This window comes from Hippocampus guttulatus, chromosome 2, assembly GCF_054856545.1.
Source record: "Hippocampus guttulatus isolate MCC_2025c chromosome 2, RoL_Hgut_1.0, whole genome shotgun sequence".
NCBI classification, from domain to species: Eukaryota; Metazoa; Chordata; class Actinopteri; order Syngnathiformes; family Syngnathidae; genus Hippocampus; species Hippocampus guttulatus.
The window spans coordinates 27,836,024-27,855,311 of record NC_141262.1 but is presented as its reverse complement, the minus strand read 5'-3'; the positions used below and the strand labels follow the sequence as shown (position 1 = coordinate 27,855,311).

Here is a 19,288-nt window from a genome sequence, read left to right as displayed (position 1 = left end):
CAGATTAAAGATGATTGGAAAAACAACGACAACAACAAAGGGGTTAGGAGGGAACATTTTGGGACGGGATAATCCCGACATGCTGCGTGCATTTCCAATGCCGAGATGAGGTCATCTTCAAAAAACAATCCGCCAGAGTCATTAGCTGATTAGTTGAGGGGCAACGGAGCATCAAAGTACGACAAGTTTTGATGACCAAATTCCATTTACAGCGCATATATATATATATGTATATATATATATATATATATATATATATATACACATATTAGAGCTGTCAGTTTAGTGCGTTTTTATTTATTTAATTTAAATGAATTTTAGCGGGATTACATTTTTTCTCGCGAGATTAACGCGGCACTTGTCACAGCGGATGTTACGTTGCTCTATAAATAAACCAGAAACAAAACAACAAGCGCGCTGCATAGGTCCACGCACGTTTGTTTTGCCAGCCACGGCAGCGCGAGACACCGAAAACGGATACATAAAGAGTTTATGAATGGAAAGTTTACTTTTAAAAAGTTGCCAGATTGCTCAAAACCAAAGTTACCTGTATCATTCAGGTACAGTAAATATTCCCATCCCCGGAATTCTATGGAAAGGAATATCCTTCACCCGGAATAAAAACCTAAGCATTAACATTTTGATTACGATATTACATGTTACCGGAAGTTGCGTAAGCGGAAATTCCACTACCCGTAACCCGGATGGAGGTGTAATGCCGCGGGAGCTTAAATACACGCAACGCCCACCCGATGCGACGGAAAAGACAACGCTGAAACAAGTTTTCACTTCGCGTTTTTCAATCATCAGATTCTAAACGACGACGTGCAAGTGAGTTTTTATTGCCGTGCGTTTTACTGTAATTGTGAATGATTTGAACTTTATTCACTTACGTCGTGTAGATCATCGCATCGAAACGTAGAAGAACTGTTAACGACTGGAGCGGAGCGAGTGAAATGCATCCGTTTGAGCGAGGCTGGACACAAAGTTAAAAAGATCCAGCAGACACTTGGAGTCTGCTGGATCGTAGACGCAAATCTACGAAACTTTAAACAACAAGGCATCGATTCAACTCCTGATGACAAGCCACCATCCAGCAAGGAAGCAATGCAAATGGCAACAAAAATCCTTCAGTATGCACAAGAATTACCAGACATCGGTGATCAACGGGACAGTTACTTGCAACTAGCAAGAAAACTGTATGACACGCAGGCAAGCATTGTCATAAACCAAAGAATGCATCCAACGAAACAATCCAAAATACATATTTTTTTCCCAAGACAGAAAAAAAATAAACATTAAAATACTGTACGTATTTTACTGTTGTGATTTTTTTTTGGATACACCTGTATTGCAGTTTTTGTTATATAAACAGTTTTTGGACAGTATATTTTTGTATTTTATTGATTGTGTTGTTACACGTGCATTTTGTCAACATACTTGCAGGTTCATAAAGGACATGTACCATGCTCATTTCCCAAATGAGGAATTTCTGTTATCAGGACAAATTGGACAGCGCAAACACGAGTCCGCACTAGAGAATATTTACTGTATACGATGTATGCCACTGACGCGATTGTTACTTGTTTGGAACTATTTTGTGTGGAAGGTTACAGTGTTCCGTGTCCATATAAATAGAGCGGGTGGAGCTTCTCTGTGTTCGTCTGACAGTGACGGTGCGCTGAGGCGGTGACATGACAATGAAAGTTCAGCGGTACAGTGGTAGCGACCTGGTGAAAATAAAACGTCTCCAGTGTTGTCATCGAACCAAGTGTAGTCATCCGAAATGATGTCTACACAAAACGGTAGAGAGACTTCCGCGCAAGAAGGACCAACAGAATCAACACAGCCTGACTGCTGATTTCAAAGCAAACTTGAGAAAAACGAAGTATGCAACCATGGCTTAAATCCACTATAGGCTGAGTACTAGTTTACCTTAGATGTGCACTTTATAATGTTATAGTGCTCTGTTTTGATTCCATAAAAAGAGCTGTTAAAGCAGCTGTTGTGTGACAAAATATTTTTTTCACTGTTGTTGATGGACAGTAATATTGTGTGAGAGATTATGTGTGAATAACTGCTCCAAGTGAAAAATGTTCATGTAAAATTGAAAATCGAAATGGTTATTTCAGTAAATATTTGCATTTTGCTCGTAGAAAACCGATTCATGATTCCATGTTGATGAGAGCATTAAAACGGGAAAATAAGACAAAAAAATATAAAAGGAAATTCAGAAACGACAAAAAATGTGTGAGTAATCACAATTAATTTGTAGTGAATTTGAGTTAATGATGACAGTTGCATTTTTAACTAGATTAAACATTTTAATCGTTTGACAGCTATAATCTATCTATCTATATATATATATATATATATACAAACAAACAAAGCAGCCCCACAGAGTCTTTGCCCGACAATTTACATCGGCAGTTGGAGCGTGGACGAGGCTAATCGTGCAGCAAACATCCATCACTCCTCTGCGGTGGCCCCGCGACGCCTTAACGAGTGCAGCGACCTCGTCACCCCCGACTTGCCTCTCGCCACGTGGGTGTAAATCACGCTGTTTACACGGGTTGTGATGTTACACCCGTTTGCGGGGTCTGTAATTACCTCTGCTAAGGAGGTGGGGTTTTTTCTTTTTTTTAATCGTCACTTGTCTGTTCATTAGCAGGATTACCCCCCACCTCCCAACACACACACACACACGAAAACTAATTGGGATACTTGTCAATACAGTAGCTGCTGGATCCACATGTTCACCTCAACATTTTTTTCCTGTGAAACCTATCCTCAGCTATTTGTTGAAAAATTCAACTTGAGGATTTTTGACACAGTGACAACGAGGCGTTCTAAAGTAACGACGCCAGAGCAAAGCCCTGGTCAACAGATAGTTGGACAAGTCAAACTTGGGGTGGGGGGGATATTCACCTCGCTCTTCCACCTTCTATCCATGATGTGCATGCACTCACAGCCAACAACAAGGCACTCTAAAATCAGCCATGCCAGTCCAAACCCTGGTCCACATGCTGGCTGTAAAGTCAGATTATTTGGTTAATTTGTTCCCCCACCCACATCCTCCATATTTTGCCTTTTTCATTTTGAGGCATGCACCCTTGGTCCACACAATGAGGCGCTCTAAAGGAGTCAAGCCAGCGGATGATCCGAAATGAAGATGCATTTTTCAGGGAGTAGGCATTGCAAGCTAGCCAAATGCACGTGGCAAAATGTGCCGGATAGCTGCTGATGTGAAAGGGGAGAGGCGAGTCAAGTGCATCACTGGGCCTCTTTGAAGCCACACCCCCCTCAAAAGCGAGCCGCTTCCGGGCTGGGCCACCAATATTATAGATCGTAGAAAGACAGAATCATCTGGTTGGAGTCGAGAAAACATCGACGAAGATGCTGTTCTCCTCCTCGGAAGGCAGCGCAGCATCAATCCGATTGAGGGGCCGTTCGATGCCTTTTCATCCGCCGGCAGGCAGGCAGGAGGGAGGGAGACTTTCTCAGGGTCACCGCTTTTTAGGAGCAGAGCGGCCCCGCAGTGGCTCCCGTGCGCCATTCATCATGTCGGAAAACAGAATGGCCTGCGACATCCGCCTCTTTGTCACCCGTCAAAGGAAAGGAGCGGCGAGATCATCGTTCTTTTGGCGCCTGGCCATTAGCAGCTTTTAAAAAGGAGGACGAGGTAGCCCAAAGCGACATGTGCCGAACCTGAATCAAAGCTGAACGTGGCTCGTGGTGTCGCGCCTGCCATCTTGGACCATCTCCGTTTTTTGGGGGGGGGGGGGGGGCCCTGATTTAAAGGACGATAAACATGGTCACGTGTCACAACTTAGCTCTTATTTACTCTGCGGGGGCAACGAGGCACCTGTGCGACAAAGTGAATAATAACAAAAGAAACTTTTCTTCTTTTTTTTGGTTTTAATTCTTCCTCAGAGCCGACGTTTTGCAACCACATACTCATTTCTACATGCGTCGGAGGGGAGGGCATTCGATTAGACCACGATGATAAGTGGCGGGGAGCGCAAATTGGACGCTGAAGAGGTCAGTCAATTCCTTTGGGGATCGAGCGGCGCGGACGGACGGCTGCCGCAAGCTGCCACTAAAATGACGAGCGGAACTCATTATCAGGACCCTTCATTAGCCGCATCAACAGTGCAGAATAAATAAACGTGACTGAGTCCCCATGTGAGGCATATCATTTGTCCTCATTAACGCTCGCACACCAAGTTTGAGCTGGAACGCACCCAAGTCAAGAAGGAGACTTAAGGCTGCTCCATGAAAAAAAATATATATATACTGTATATCTACTGTATATATACATATATACAATATATATAAATTATTATTATGATGGTTATAATTGAAATCCCAACGATTCAGACGATAATTAAGTTCATTCCTTTTTGGCCCAAACAAAACACACACCATCATGTCAACGGACAAATTGAGAGCATCCAATCAAACTACCATGCAAGTTTTTGGAATGCGGGAGCAAACCGGAGTAACAAAAAAAAAAAAAAAACACGCAGACATCGAGAGAACATGCAAACGCCACACAGGAAGGCCGGGGGCCGGGTTCAAACCCACAATCTCGGCACTGTGAGGCGCATATGCTAACCAGTCAACCACCGTGCCGACCCACGATTCCATGTTGATGAGAGCATTAAAATGGGAAAAAATAGGACAAAAAGAAATCCAAGAAAATTTAGAATAGATAAAAATGTGTGATTAATTGCAATTAATTATGAGTTAACTATGACATTTATGCATTTAGGCACGTTTAAATATTTTAATCGTTTGACAGCACTAATATCTATCTATCTATATATAGATATATATAGATGGATAGATATATATATAGCAGTGAGGCTTCAAAGTTTGTGACTTTTTTTACCCCCTGCGCGCTTAAGCGACGACAACCCTCGTTGTGCAAAAAAAAGGAGGTCAGGGTTGATCCAGACGCATCCTTTCTTCTGGATCCAGATGAACAAAATGGAATCGCGTGACGGCATCGGGACAAATGGCAACCTGGTCGGATGAGCGCTTTATCAACATCGACGCGGAGCTCAAGATGAAACTGTGACCTCCTTGACTCGAGGTGTTTTTGCGAAGCAACTGCAAATAAATAAACACACAAGCGCCAATGACGCCCTTGCTTGTGAATACCTAGTGGCGGTATGGATGAAGGAGGTGGAGGGGCCCCCCCCCCGGGTGGAAGGTCAAAGGGGGGTGACATCACCCAATCCAGCAGCCATCTTGCACATCTCCATATTCATTCAAACATACAGACGTGTCCTGACAGGATGATTGGCCCCACATCAGCCTTTCATTAGCCACCTGCCGGCTTCCCAATTGCTAATATTTGTGCAGACGCGCCCGCGTGCACACAGGCATGTTCAACTTTTTTTTTTTTTGCTAACACGTGAATGCACGCTGACATGTCCAATATGTCTGTTGCTCAGCCAGCTGGCAAGCACGCTGAGGCGCTCAGATGCCACCTGCCCTTTGCCCACGCACGCACCCGCGCACGCTGCCTGCAGTGGTCGGCGTCACCGCGTATTGTGTCTGCGAGACGGCCTCTGCGAATGACGGCGTCATCTTGCCGATGTTCTCTCAAGCGGAATGAAGCTTAGCACGTACTCTGTTGGCGTTTGTTTTGCCTTTTCGAGCGCGCTGTCTTTTGTGTTCCTTTTCACTGGAGCGCGTGAGAGGGAGCATAAAAAAAAAAAAAAGTTCATTTGACAACGTCCGCATTTGTTTGTAACTTGCTTTTAAATCATCTGACATTTAATTGTCGTTGAATTCCGCTTTCTGTTCAGGATTTTGGCCACGTTAGCTTCCCAGAAATGAAAGGCTACACACGCACGCAAACACGCATATGTACTGTATGCACAGGAACAAGATCCTGATTATTTCTATGCCTCAAATGAAGCCTTGTGGGGAAAACGCCAGCTGCGGGGTCCCGCACGGCGTCGGATGCTGCGCGGCGCCACATAGCCGGCGTGCCTTGAGGTTTGGATCCCGCTTACTACGGGCACACACACTCACAAGCCCCAAAAGCGGCTGCCACGGATGGATCACTTGGTATGCAGGCTTTGGAGCTGTCACTCTAATCCCAGCATGGAGTGGAGGCTCCGTGCAGCAGCAGGAGCAGGAACAGGAGGAGGAGGAGGAGGAGGAGGAGGCATTAAAGAGGACAGCTGAGGGGTAAATGCTCACTTTGATCACACATTGGCCATCTTCCGCTCTCCCGCTACGCTTCGCTCTTCACCGTGGACATTTTGACGCCCACTTGAGGGATGTCAACATCTTCGGGGTGTGCGTGGCCTTCACATCCCGGTTTTAGCGCCGGCAAAAGGCCCGCGTGCACTCCAGAAGGAAGAAGTGAGGGACAGCGCCGCATAATCCTGCCAGGATTGGATTTGTCGCCGTATCCTGCATGAGTTCACCTTATTGAACGGTAACGCAGAGGCCCTCAACACGCCGGCTCGGCCAGTCATGATTACCGACTTGAATTTTAGTGTTATGTTTGGGATTTTTCTCCCAGTGAAAAAGTTGAGATTGGTTCCAGGCGGCATGAGCTGGCCTCCTCCTCCTCCTCCTGGATGTTCTGCTTCCTGCAGGCTGGCTGCATTTGGAGCACTGCCACCTGCCCTGGAGGGAGAACGTCACCGCCTGCCGCCCAAAACGCTTTTGGCAGCGCGAACCGTGATGAACACCCAAGGATTGGCTTTTTACACGCCGGCGTCGCATTGTGCGGCACAAAGACAATCAGGGCACTTAATTAGCCGCATTATTCGACTGGGAGTGCGGAATAAATAATGGCAGGGACGGGGGAAGTGTTTGCTGGCGGCCTGCCCTGACGCGGCGCAGCAGCGACGCGTTGGAGGGAGACCAGAACTTACAAGTCTGACAAGACGAGGGAGGAACTGTACAGTACGAATCGCGCCAAGAATCTGAAACCACCATTTATTTATCCCCACATGCCCCCCCCCAAAATAAAATCTCTCTTCACTTCAGATGTGATCAATTGCGAAGCATGGAACGCAAAAAAACATGGATGAATGCCGAGAGCCGAAAGGCAGTTTTCTTGTGTGAGGGCTACAAAGAAGCGGCTGTGTGCCAACGTCAGTAAGCTGTGTAGCAGTCACGCACGCACGCACGCAGTCACGCACGCACACACACACACACACACACACACACACACACACACAGAGGAGACTCTCAAGGGGAGGCTTCAAGCATGCCGTGTCTCGAGGACGTGTCGACACAACATGACCTTGAGTTTGTGTTTACGTGCACCCAAATTCTACACATCTTTACCTGTGCCACTGATGGCCTGCTGAAGGAGTAAACCACCAAGATATATATATATATATATATATATATCCATTTCCGAACCGCTTAATCCTCACTAGGGTCGCGGCGGGTGCTGGAGCCTATCCCAGCCGTCTTCGGGCAGTAGGCGGGGGACACCCTGAACCGCTTGCCAGCCAATCGCAGGGCACACAGAGACGAACAACCATGCGCGCTCGCACTCACACCTAGGGACAATTTAGTGTGTTCAATCAGCCTGCCATGCATGTTTTTGGAACGTGGGAGGAAACCGGAGTACCCGGAGAAAACCCACGCAGGCGTGGGGAGAACATGCAAACTCCACACAGGAAGGCCAGAGCTGGGATTTAACCTGGTACCTCTGCACTGTGAAGTCGACGTGCTAACCACTGGCGTGCGAGCCGCTTTTATATATATATATATATATATACATATATAGAGATTGTTTTTCAGGATGTGCATTTATTTGTGGTGTGTGCATTGCTCCACAAAAGACGCTTTGAACTCATAGGGTACGATACGACGGTTAACTAATATAAGATAAGATAACCTTTATTTGTCCCACACTGGGGAAATTTGCAGTCTACAGCAGCAAAATTGGGGGGGCGGGGGGGGGGCGGAAATAAAGTGTTTCATTGCACAAAATAAATGTTTCAGAAAAGAATATGCAACAACATGTCAAAGTTCTCCAGCGCCCAAACTATCCACGTTATTGACGTTCAAAGAAATAGCAACCGATAAGCAGCGTCAAATTGATCATGTCACTGCATTGGGATCAATTCTGTATGTAAGTATTCCGATTTTCGCTCATGCACCGAGTTGACGCAAGAAGTTTCTATTTTTCTGTCTATCGCATAGCTTCTTCTGAGAATGTGAAAGTAAAAGTGGTCCTCCGTGAAGCAAAAATCAATACGAGTGAATCGAATTAGGCCCTTGTGAATCGAATCGAATCAATTTTGGAAACCGGAATCGATAGCCTGCCCTATTTAACGCCTTTGTTCAAGTACACGACTTGACTTTTGTTTCGCTCTCTTTTTTCACGAACCGGTCACAAAAGGCCGACATGTTGCTGGCAAATATGCAATTGGGTGGCATCATAAAAAATTTCCAATTTTGAAGGGAATTTTGCAACTCAATTTCTGATCCGGGAATCTTCTCCCTTACCGACAGTGAATCGGAAGAACATTCCCGGGGAGTCACATTGAGGGCTGATCTCACGAGGGGGCGCCTCCGAGGTGTCCCTCTGCTCACCGTGAATTAATTACAGCGTCGCACTTCGAACCAGCACATTCGAACCCGTACAACCTCACAGAGCTCTTAATCAAACGGCAGAAGGCGCTCATTAGTTTTATCATGAAGCCTTTAATACCGCCTTTTACTGTACAAACCCCGCCCGCCCCTTTAAAGAGACACCATTGTGCACCACCAACGTACGGTATATTTAGCATGGCCCCGGAAGCTAATTTCCATTAGCATATTCATACTGCAGGTCTCTTTCATCACTCGCGGATTTGTCACACTTGAATGGCGCCGTATTCCACTCTCGGTGAAACAATTTCTTTGTTGACATGCATGAGGAGGGTGGCGGCGGTGCGGGTGCGGGTGCGGGTGTCACTTTCATGTTTGTCGGGTTCACACGCTCCACCCGCCCCTCTGTCAGCGGATTGCACTCAGCGGAGGAATGGAAACGCAGTCAAGGAGAAAATAAATACAAGACATTTTTCTGAGCTCGCGTCTATTAGACTGCGACGCCACGACACGACAGACCATCGGAAAGGCAATGAGGCACTTTTAAACCCGTTTAGGTGCAACGCCGATCTGAGTCATTTCTAACACGGGGCGGCCTCGGTTGTCAGGGTCAAAGGTTCGCGACTGCACCGTACAATCATTTATTTCCCGAGGGATTTCCAACCGACACTCTTAAGTTCATTTTAATAGATTGTCAAAGTGCGGTATGCCGGCTCCCTCTAGTGGCAAATGGAAGCATCACCAAATTGAATGGCTTACGATAGTATCGAATCCCCTTTTTAGTCGGACAGCGCACGGCTCGGCGATGAGTCCAATTAGCCGTTGAAGTGCTAACTCCGAATTTCCTGATTCGAGTCGGAATGCGTCATACGTCGTTGTCATCCGAGAGGAATGTTTCCATGACACGTTCCCGTCTCGCTCGATCTGCCCTAACAACGTGGCGAGTGCACATGCCTGAAAACTACGTACGCCCGACATTCAAGTGGACGCCTCAGGGTACCTATTGGAATATTTGGCCGACTAACGCAGGCCTAGCGACGGGAATATTTGGCCGTGCTAGCAACAAAAACGAAGGGGAGTTTTCTTGGACGCTTGACCTGAGAGATGAATACTAGCTAGCTAGGATGAGCCTAGTAAGTAAGCAACGTCGATGGAGTTCAAATGGGACCAAAGAGAAAATAACATCCTTTGTTCTGCCATTGGCCAAGGGACGTCGCGGGATCTCGGAAGTCATGATTTGAAGCGAAACAGGTTTCCTATCAACGTGCCGGTGTAGGCTACCCTCGGATACGTTTCAACGTGATAAGTGAATATGGTTTTGTCAACATAAAATCAAGATGAAGTGCAATACAAGCGTTTAACATTTACCATTCTGATCAAATTTCATTTTTCATATTTTGGACGATGTCGAGTAACCAAGACGGATCGCGAATATAGATTTCCGCGCTCCACTTCTACATCTTAAAGGTCACGGCGCTTTTGCATTTTAATGTTAGTCATGTATTTTTCGGTTGAAGAACAACCAAGCGGCCGAGTGAATTTGCTCTTTTCATCGCGTCTTCGTAACGCGCTGGTCCGAAATCTCATCCGACGCGTTCATTCCAACACTGAAAATGTCGCAAAACAGCATTCCGTTTCCGAGGCATTGTGGCGGAACAGACGGGCTTGTGCGCTTTCCTGAGAAAATGTCACAGAGGATCCACCAAGTCTTCATTTGAAAGTCTTTTCTGCAGAGAGACTCAACAGCTCTTGGCCAGGCCCGGATCGATACGCTTCCAACAACACAAAGTCCGACTTGGAAAGAAAGGATGAAAAAAAAAAAGGCACTCCATAAAGGGCCGAATGCCAAACGCAGCAGATTTGGTTCAGGGCAAAATTGGAGAGTGAACCTCCATTGATCATTCGGGGATACAATCCACACCCACCTGCACTAGTTGACAAACCACCATGAAAGCAGACCCTGGACACATTTTACATCCCACACCGGTTTTGAAGACATTTAGGGACATTTTTTCATGTTTTTTATTTTTTTTTCTCCAGAATCAAGGCATTCAATCCCCAGTACGTCTTTTTTTCACGTGGCAGGATAACAAAGGGTTTGAAAATGGCTGGCGCTGAATGAGTTCAACATACTCTAATTATAACTGCAAACTGTATCCCATATGTGTATTTTTTTTTTGTATGTCGCAACAATGGTTTTCATTAATTATTCATTGAGCTCTGAAGAACAATGCGGAAAAGACTCGAAACCTCAACAAAATGCATCAAGAGTTTCCCTGCTCCTCCTTATCTCAGTCCAGGACAATATTGCATATTAATAATCTCCGTCTCTCAGATTATTTCTCTGGTTGCCCGCTGCCCCGTGTGTTCCTGAGCTGTATGCACAAGAAGAAGAAGAAGAGATGATTACAGGAGTATTTGAAGAGTCCGTGTGCCAAGGGGCTATTGGCATATTGGCACCCCCTGTCCCCCACCACCACCGCATCTCGTATGAGCTTCCTCTGTGCCCCTCTGCCATCGTTGCGGCAAACGTGTCAGGTTATACATTCTCCGCACTCGTGGCACACCCCAAAAAAAGGGAGTCATCCTCCTATCGGCACTTACGTTTGAAAAGACCTGCGGGATGGTAACTGCAGGATATGACGTTGATGCAAACAAAGAGTTCCAAAGCTTGTTTGACCCCAAGCAACCACTTAAGGAATCAAGAGCGATTAGCCCAGAGCAGTTAGCATGCCTACCATAACAGCCTCGCTTTGAGTGAATGTCTCTAACTGGCATTCCGGTGGGAAAGATCCAGCGTTAACCCATGGCAAACGTTCATTTCGCATCCCTTGAAGGAGTCGATTTGAACTTCAAACACGACGCTCGGCTTTTTCATTTCTTTCCACCGCGCTAGCGAGCGCCGTTCCCTTGCTATCTTGAAGGTTTTGGAAAAACGTTTTGGCAGTATGCTTCCTGAAATGCCCCGCACATCAACTGACAACCCTGCACTGCGTTTTGAGGCGCCACACAAAACTAAGGTGTTTGTGATTGAACCACAAAAACATGGTGTGACTGTCAGGGAAGAAGTAATTGCCATGAAGAAGAGGAAATGAGTGCGTGGCTTTTTCGAAAGGCTGTTAGCAATGACTGAGCACGCCATTCACTGACTGCACCCCCTGCCTCTCAGTGACGGAGACTCTCCACGCTTTTTCTAGCCACAGTTATACTCGCTGGCGTTGGGTGGACAAGTGCCATCTCCAAATGTATCACTTATCGGGAAAGCAAAATATAAAAAACACATGCACGATTACGTTGCATCGTCAGAAACAGCAACACATTTTAGATCCTGCGGATTGGTCAAAATGTGGATTGTGGATTGACCCTTCGGAATATGACATCAAATGAAATATGACATTGCCCAAATTTGATTTGGTTTTGGCCCAATGGCAGCGACTGAAATCGAGCTCGTTGGTCTTTAGCGCGAATGACAGATGCAATATAAGCGCAAATTGTGAACGGGAGCGGAAAGGCAGCAAACACACGGGTGGCAAACATATAACCTGCGGGAATGCTCATCTCAAAGGCACCCAGGCACGCACAGCACGTTGTAAACACACCAGAAGCGGCACGCGCACGCAGCAGCTGCCGCCAACCTGCTGCGCGGGGTTGCTCAGAGCTCCGCAGTCCACATGGCATATATGAACTCTGTTTCTCAAGTCTAGAAGGATGAACTGTGCCTTGAACTAAGCCTGGAATTGAAAAAGCAGGAAGTCTTGGACAACAGGTTGAATCAGGCAAAGCCATCAAATGTAAAAATAAAAGCTAAAAATCAAGCAAACAAAAAAAAAATTGTAAATTTCTCGACTAAGTTCCTATCTGTAGACTCAACTCGGAGCAACTCAGCTTCATTTAATGAGCACTTGAAAACAGCTGCACACAAAGTAAAAATCTGACGAAAATACACAGATGCTTAAAACATGAAATTATTAACAAAAATAGCCATGCATACGTGCATTATCCGAAAGGCTTCTCTTCACGAGGCGTGCCAGAGTCTATCCCAACTGTCTTTGGGGAGTCGGCGGGGTACATCCTGATTGGTTGACAGCCAATCGCGAGCCACACAAGACAAACAACCATTCACACTCACAATCCCACCGAGGGGCAATTTAGGTTTCACGAACCTGCCACGCATGTTTTTAGAATGTGGGAGGGAACCGGAGTACCCAGAGAAAACCCACGCAGGCACAGGGATAACATGCAAACTTCACGCAGGAAGGCCCGAGCAGGAATCGAACCCTGCACCTCTACACTGTGAGGTGGACGTGCTAACCAGTCGAACACCATGCCGCCACGAGGGAATATATAAAAAGTTTAAAAATATTTAAAAAAGAAACATCTGGCAGGATCATTTAAAGATGGAAAAACAACAAATAGGACCTTAAAAAGAACTCTAACATGAGCCAGTCAAGGGAGGCCAGAATTGGCTGTATGTGCTTCAGACAAGCTCCAATGATGCGACAGGCAGCAGCATTTTGGAACAACTGGAGATGTTTGAAGGAGGATTGGGTGACTCCAAAACAAAATGCATTCGAGCAATCCAGTTGAGATGTAACAGAGACATGAGTTGCTGCTCCTAAGTGCTGGTGTAGAAAGGAGAGGCTTTACTCTAGCCAGCTGCCTAGGATGACAAAAGATGGATTCAACATCACCCATTTGACACCCAAGTTCAAGACTGTTGGACTCTATGACTTCCATCTTGTCTTTGTTCAACTTATTGTGACTATTAGCTTGAGAGAAGACGCCAGTGGCCCCAACAGGGTAGAATGTACAAGGGCTACTGGGACCAAACACCAGGACTTCTGTTTTATTTTCATTGAAGAAGTTTAGTTGCTTTCCTCGAGACAGGACAGAAGTGAACTTAATGAGAAAGTGTCCTTTTGGCTTAGCGGGGCATAGATTTGACATCCACATAGCTGTTAAAGGAAACACCGCACATTCTTAAAATGGAACCAAGGAGCAGAACACACAATGAAAACAGCAGGGGGCCCCAAAATTGAACTCTGTGGAACACCATATGATAGTGAGGCAGTGTGGGACTCCGAATAACCAAAGGGAACAAGAAACAAGTCCTGCCTACCTAAACTACTCTCGGAGGCTACCATTAATTCCCACTTGCTGCTGCAAACAAGAACCAAGAAGAATACTGCGCTCCAACGTGTCGAATGTTGCAGTCAGGTCCAAGATGCAAACAAGCTTTTCGTACGTCACACCAGACAGTTGAAACAAGCAAATCCTCCTCTCGAGGTTCTGTATAAAATGTGGTATGACACCACTTCATATCGGTGTCAATCACAACTGAGGATTATTATTGTTATCATCTTGTATTGACCCTCGTTAGGTTGGCATCATTAAAATCAGAATTGCAGGCTCGGAGGCGGCACAGATTGCCGTGTTGCGCGGGTGCTGGCCATGCTAATTGGAGACATGCTGACCCACAAAATCGGGTCCCTCCCTCACAGAATTCCCAACAGGGTTTTGTTTCATTTTATCCGACAGCGTTTTCGCTCTCTCTCCAGTCGCGATGCGTCTGGATTTTACAAAGCAGGCGGTGGGGGGTATGATGGGATGTTCCTGCTTCCACCTTCTGTCAGGGAAGCTCGCGGCCCAGCGTGACAGAGACTCACATCAAATAAAGCCGCTGGGAAATATGGGAAAGCTTTCCCGAGATAGAAATAGAGATTAGGCTCCAACTTGAGGCCCCTTGAAGATGGAGCTAATCCTCCGCGCAGGGTTTGCGGATTGATCAGGCCCACTATTTACACAACCACCACCACCTTCGGGGCACAATTAGAAGCCAACAATTGACCAAGCTCACTCTTTTCCTCTCAGAACTGCTTTCAGATGACTTAAGAGGCGGTGATAATGACAATGAGGTCATGGTTGTGGGGGGGGGGGGGGTTGCCATTGTGAGAGATGTGGGAAGACATACCGGCCACGCCGCAAAAATCAGCTTTAAAAAAAACAAACCCAAAAACAAAAAGACAAGATCTGTCAATCCAACAGGATTTGACTTGATTCTTAAAACTATGCGTCCATTTTCTATCCCGCTTACCTTATCCTCAGGTAGCCTTTTCCTCCTACCTACACCGAGATTTCTTATTTTAAGCTAAACAGTCATAAAATAAAACACTGTGGTGTACAGAGTGAGTGCTTTTGCCACGTCTGGTGGCACAGGTATAACGCGAGAGATTGTCGCGCCCACCTGCCTGCATCGTCTTTCCATCGCAAAGAAGGCGAGTGGGCGAGAAACAGAGAGAGAGCTGAAGGGAGGAAGCGCCATCCGTCCAGAAAACCTGACCGCCTTTTTATTCAAAGTCAGAAGATTCCTCTTGTATGTGCCTCTTCTTCGCGAGGAAAACAATTCAACGTTTACATCTCAAAGCCCCGATTTCACGTCATTCCTTTTAACAGCCAACGTGTGGGCAGTGGCTGGGCGCTGGCACGACCGCTTTAGAGCACCTCATCGTCCCGGTAAGGAAAAAAGCCACGCCCGCGACCGCCGCGGTGGGATAACGTCCCAGCCACCGGAAACTAACAGCGGATAGATTTCCGTAGCTTAACATTTTTGCTAGGAATGAGAAAGACGTGATCAAGCAGCATCCATGTTTCATGGGACATAGAAGACCCTCGACAGCTTCGCGAGGTGTTTTTCGCACATTCATAGACACGCCCACACTGTTGGACACCTTGATTTTTCGCCATTTTGAAGTCTCATTTGACATCCTTTCCTCATTCACATTTGGCATGGTTGGTCACAGGAGTCTTCTTCGTGGGTGTCACATTTATAATAATAATACATTTTATTTATAAGCGCATTTCAAGACACCCAAGGACACTTTACAATAACAAAAAACACAAAACAATACGGGTTGATTTAGACGGTGAAACTTTTTTAGAATCTAGTGCAAGACATTTGCTGAGTACAATCTGTTGTATTTAACTTTGAAGTGAAGCTAAGAACAAGTTGTACTCATACGAGGTGACTGCATTTGATCTTGGTCATGATGGTAATTTTTTTTTCAAGCGATACTTAGTGTGAAAGTTAAGTTGTACGAGCGCGCTTACCCCAGGACAAAGACGATCCTCGTACACGGAGCTCAAGCTCATTATAAAAAAAAAAAAAAATGCTCAACAGCTTGCCATAAGAGTACGAAGTTGAGTCTCGTATTGGGCTCATGTTGATGTTCTTTCCTCTCTTGCAGCCTCCCACACAGTCACCCCCGCCGCCGCACTAATTGCTAATCGACGTGACTCAGAAATGTACCTGCGGCTTTGTTTTTCTCTGCCTCCTTTCCTCTGCAAACCGGATAACGACGGGGCGAGCTTCGCCGACGCCCTCGACACTCACTAACTGCACAAAATACGTTTCGCCGTCTTGTGGGCGGGAGCCTTCCTGTTGTCGTTAAAAGTCGGAGTCGCCTCATCCCCTGGCGAGCGGAGCGGCTCGGGTGAGGGCTGCGTGATGCGGGCTCGCGAGAGCGGCTTAGGGCAGAGGAGAAGACGGCGCGACCTGGAAATTTGTTACGGGGGCAGGTGGGATGGTGCAAAAACCCCATCTGGACCGCCAAAGGCATTTTACAGGGGAGGGGAGCTGACAGGTGTTCAAATAATTTCGAAGCGGCTGTTAAAATTGAGGAAACTGTTTCGGGATTCCGCTGCGACCCTTCAAAGAGCAGCAGGTGCACGTTCCTCGGTGGACCTGCGCTAACGTGATCCCTACCATATTCCTCAATGCCAAACACAAGACATTGGAAATTGGAACGATACTTCTTCAAAACAACCCTATTTGTGATGATTTCTGAATATGTGGGGGGGGGGGGGGGCAGGGTCACTCCGGAATCCAGAAGAGCAACCAAACCGCTGGAAGACCTGCACCAAGACTCCGGAATGGGTTTCCAGGGAAACGTGAACGGGAACTCTGGGCCGTGACAGCGAAGCCGAAGAAGGACACGACGGGGAAGTTGGGCAGAAAAACAAAAGCACTCCGTTTTGGCGAGACAAAACTGGAAAGGCGTGCAAGAAACTGCCTGCTGGTTTTTTTGTACGACAAACAAAAGACAGCAAGGTTAAAAAAAAATTTTTAAAAAAGAATGTCGCTACTTTTAGCTCCCTTTAGTCAGTGTCCACGAAATAAAACGTTGTCATCGGCCAACATTGAAGCCATTCGAGAGAAAAAAAAGCACCGGATGACGATCTTATCCGTGGAGTCCAGTTATCCAAAAACAGTTTTGATGCTTTGCACAAGAGACTTTTTTTTGTTTGTTTTCTGGCATCAAATCTGCTATCAGATGGGACAAAGGCAGTCCGTAGAACGTTAATCGTTACACTGTCGCTCTGCGCACACTGGGGAAGCACACTTTGATTCCAAATCAACAGTCCAATGTTTTGACCGCTTGAATAGCGAGAATAAAACCACGGCGGCATTCCGCTCGTTACATCCACGTTAAAGTCTCCTGACATTGCACATGAACTCCTTGGAATCAACGAGTTAAGCCAGGGGTCGGCAACCCAAAATGTTGAAAGAGCCATATTGGACCAAAATAAACAAAAAACAAATATGTCTGGAGCCGCAAAAAATAAAAAGGCAACACATGCTGTATGTATCTACATGAGCTATATTAGCCTGCTATCAACATGACTAAGTTGGCCACAAATACACAACAAGCATTCATGATTAAAGGCCCCCCCCCCCCCCCAGTTCATCCTGTGGTGCCCAAACTTTTTGGACGGAAGATCTACTTTTACAACAACCAACCTCCCGCGATCGACCCGTTGCCGCACACGCGCGCATAAGCACACACTTACACACGCATGCCGTAATGAGCGACAGCCATAATGGCCGCCGAGATGAACAAGGCACGCACTTTCGCAGTGTGCTAACCATCGTAGCTCACGTGTACCGTTTAAAAATGCTTCTCTCGGCCCTCCAGATTCCCATTTTTAGCAAGTGCCCTCGGTGAATTGTGCATGAAAGGCAGCTTTTTTTTTTAACAACAGCCCCCTTACGACATCCCGCCCTGCTAATAGAAACGTATGTCACAGGCTATGACGCAAATATTCGTTGACGAAATGTTGACGTTTAATATTTATTCAACACATTTTATAGCATCGGAAAACGTTAATAATGTTTGTGTCATGTTTGTCCTCTGACAGACATATTAAAACCAAAAAATATATATTTCCTTCCCATCTTTTTCCATTTTCAAACATTTTGGAAAAAGCTCTAGGGCGCCACTAGGGAGGCACTAAAGAGCAGCATGCGGCTCGAGAGCCGCGTGTTGCCGACCCCCGAGTGAGGCAATGAAGGCATTGTGGCAACTTCCGAAACACCGCAGTTAGCGTGAATCAGTGATTTACGACTTTGAACGACCAGCCGTCACCCACCGTTCGAAAAACATATCTTGATGCACCAAAAAGGCGCCCCAAAAAAATTACACCAAAGTTGTTCAGCAAAAAATCCTTTCGGCGTGCAAAAACGGTTTCGTTAAACGTGCGTTCGATCTGATTGGATACAGAAAACGACTCATTTTTCCTGCGGCCTACTGAGTCACTTAATTGTGAAACTCTTCTTTGTGGATTATAAACATCTGCCTTACGCTGCCCCCTGAGGGCCTAAGCGTGCACACCAGACTGAGCACCACGTCAATGGGCACCCACGCATGAAAGCATGATGCACAAACTGGTTTTGTTTTTGTGTTTTTTAGGGCTTCTTGAAAACACGTTAGCTCGTTAGTTCAGATTGGATTTCACGTGTACCTTCCTAACTTAATTACAGCATTTGGAGTCAATACAGACAAAGGATCCAATGATGACTTTGACTCATGTAGGAAAGATTCCGACTTGACATTTTTTTTTTTTTTTATCCCGAGGAGGGAGCTTCTTCTCACTGCACTTATTAATAACACTTACAGTCTATCCTGCGGACACAAGACGAACAAAAAGTGTCATCCGGCTGGAATTCACGTGGAAGGAGGACAGGGAGGAACGCAAAGCAAGGACGGAGGATGATTTACAACGCAGAGGCTTCTGGAGTGCCTCGGACAAGGGGCGACCAGATAAATGACGAGAAAACGTCTGCTCACATGTGCAAACAATTTTCCCGCCACAGAACAACCGGGGCCAAATGAATTGTCTGTTCTGCATATGAAGCGTGAACAAATGCCTTTCGTATTAAGGGGGGGATTCTTGCTTGGCTCTCGACGAAGGCGGAATGCCTATGCTTTCTGCGCTGTCCCCCACCCCACCCCCACCCTTCCCTGCTCGCAACTCAGTCCTTGTGCTGTCTTTTGTCTGACTTTTCCTAGCCTCCTGTCGTATTTTCATCCTAAAAACAAACATGGAATTGGTTGGCTGGTCTCTCGATGCCATCGACAACATTTTCTCGATGAGAAGAGCAGGCAGTGGGGAGCCTACTTGCCCCTCTGGGACTTTTGCTGCTGGGTACACCCTAGATCCTTGGAGGAAGCGGAGAATGGTGTGCCTGTCAACACTGTCCGTTGAGGACTTGGACGACATCTACATTTTCGGCCTTCCGATAACAGGTATGCTGCTGTGAGCAGTTTCCTGATCTATCGAAAATTCAACCGACGGGAGCGGCTCTATTGGACGAGGCTGCCGGTCTAAGGTGTTTTTTGTTATTGTAAAGTGTCCTTGGGTGTCTTGA

The 19,288-nt window shown here is 46.4% G+C and overlaps 1 protein-coding gene across 6 annotated transcripts in view; it reads right to left on the bottom strand.

Annotated features, from left to right (window-relative positions):
- Positions 1-19,288, bottom strand: part of sorcs2 (sortilin-related VPS10 domain containing receptor 2) — an 89,721-nt gene that overhangs the window by 63,197 nt on the left and 7,236 nt on the right. The window contains exon 1 of one of the 6 annotated variants that reach the window (XM_086105229.1): positions 15,691-16,297. The exons of the other annotated variants lie outside the window; for them this stretch is intronic. Within the exon in view, the coding sequence (XP_085961355.1) occupies positions 15,691-15,732 (42 nt within the window). The 5' untranslated portion in view covers positions 15,733-16,297. Of the gene's footprint in view, positions 1-15,690; positions 16,298-19,288 lie in introns of those variants that run through there. 6 annotated transcript variants of the gene reach the window in all.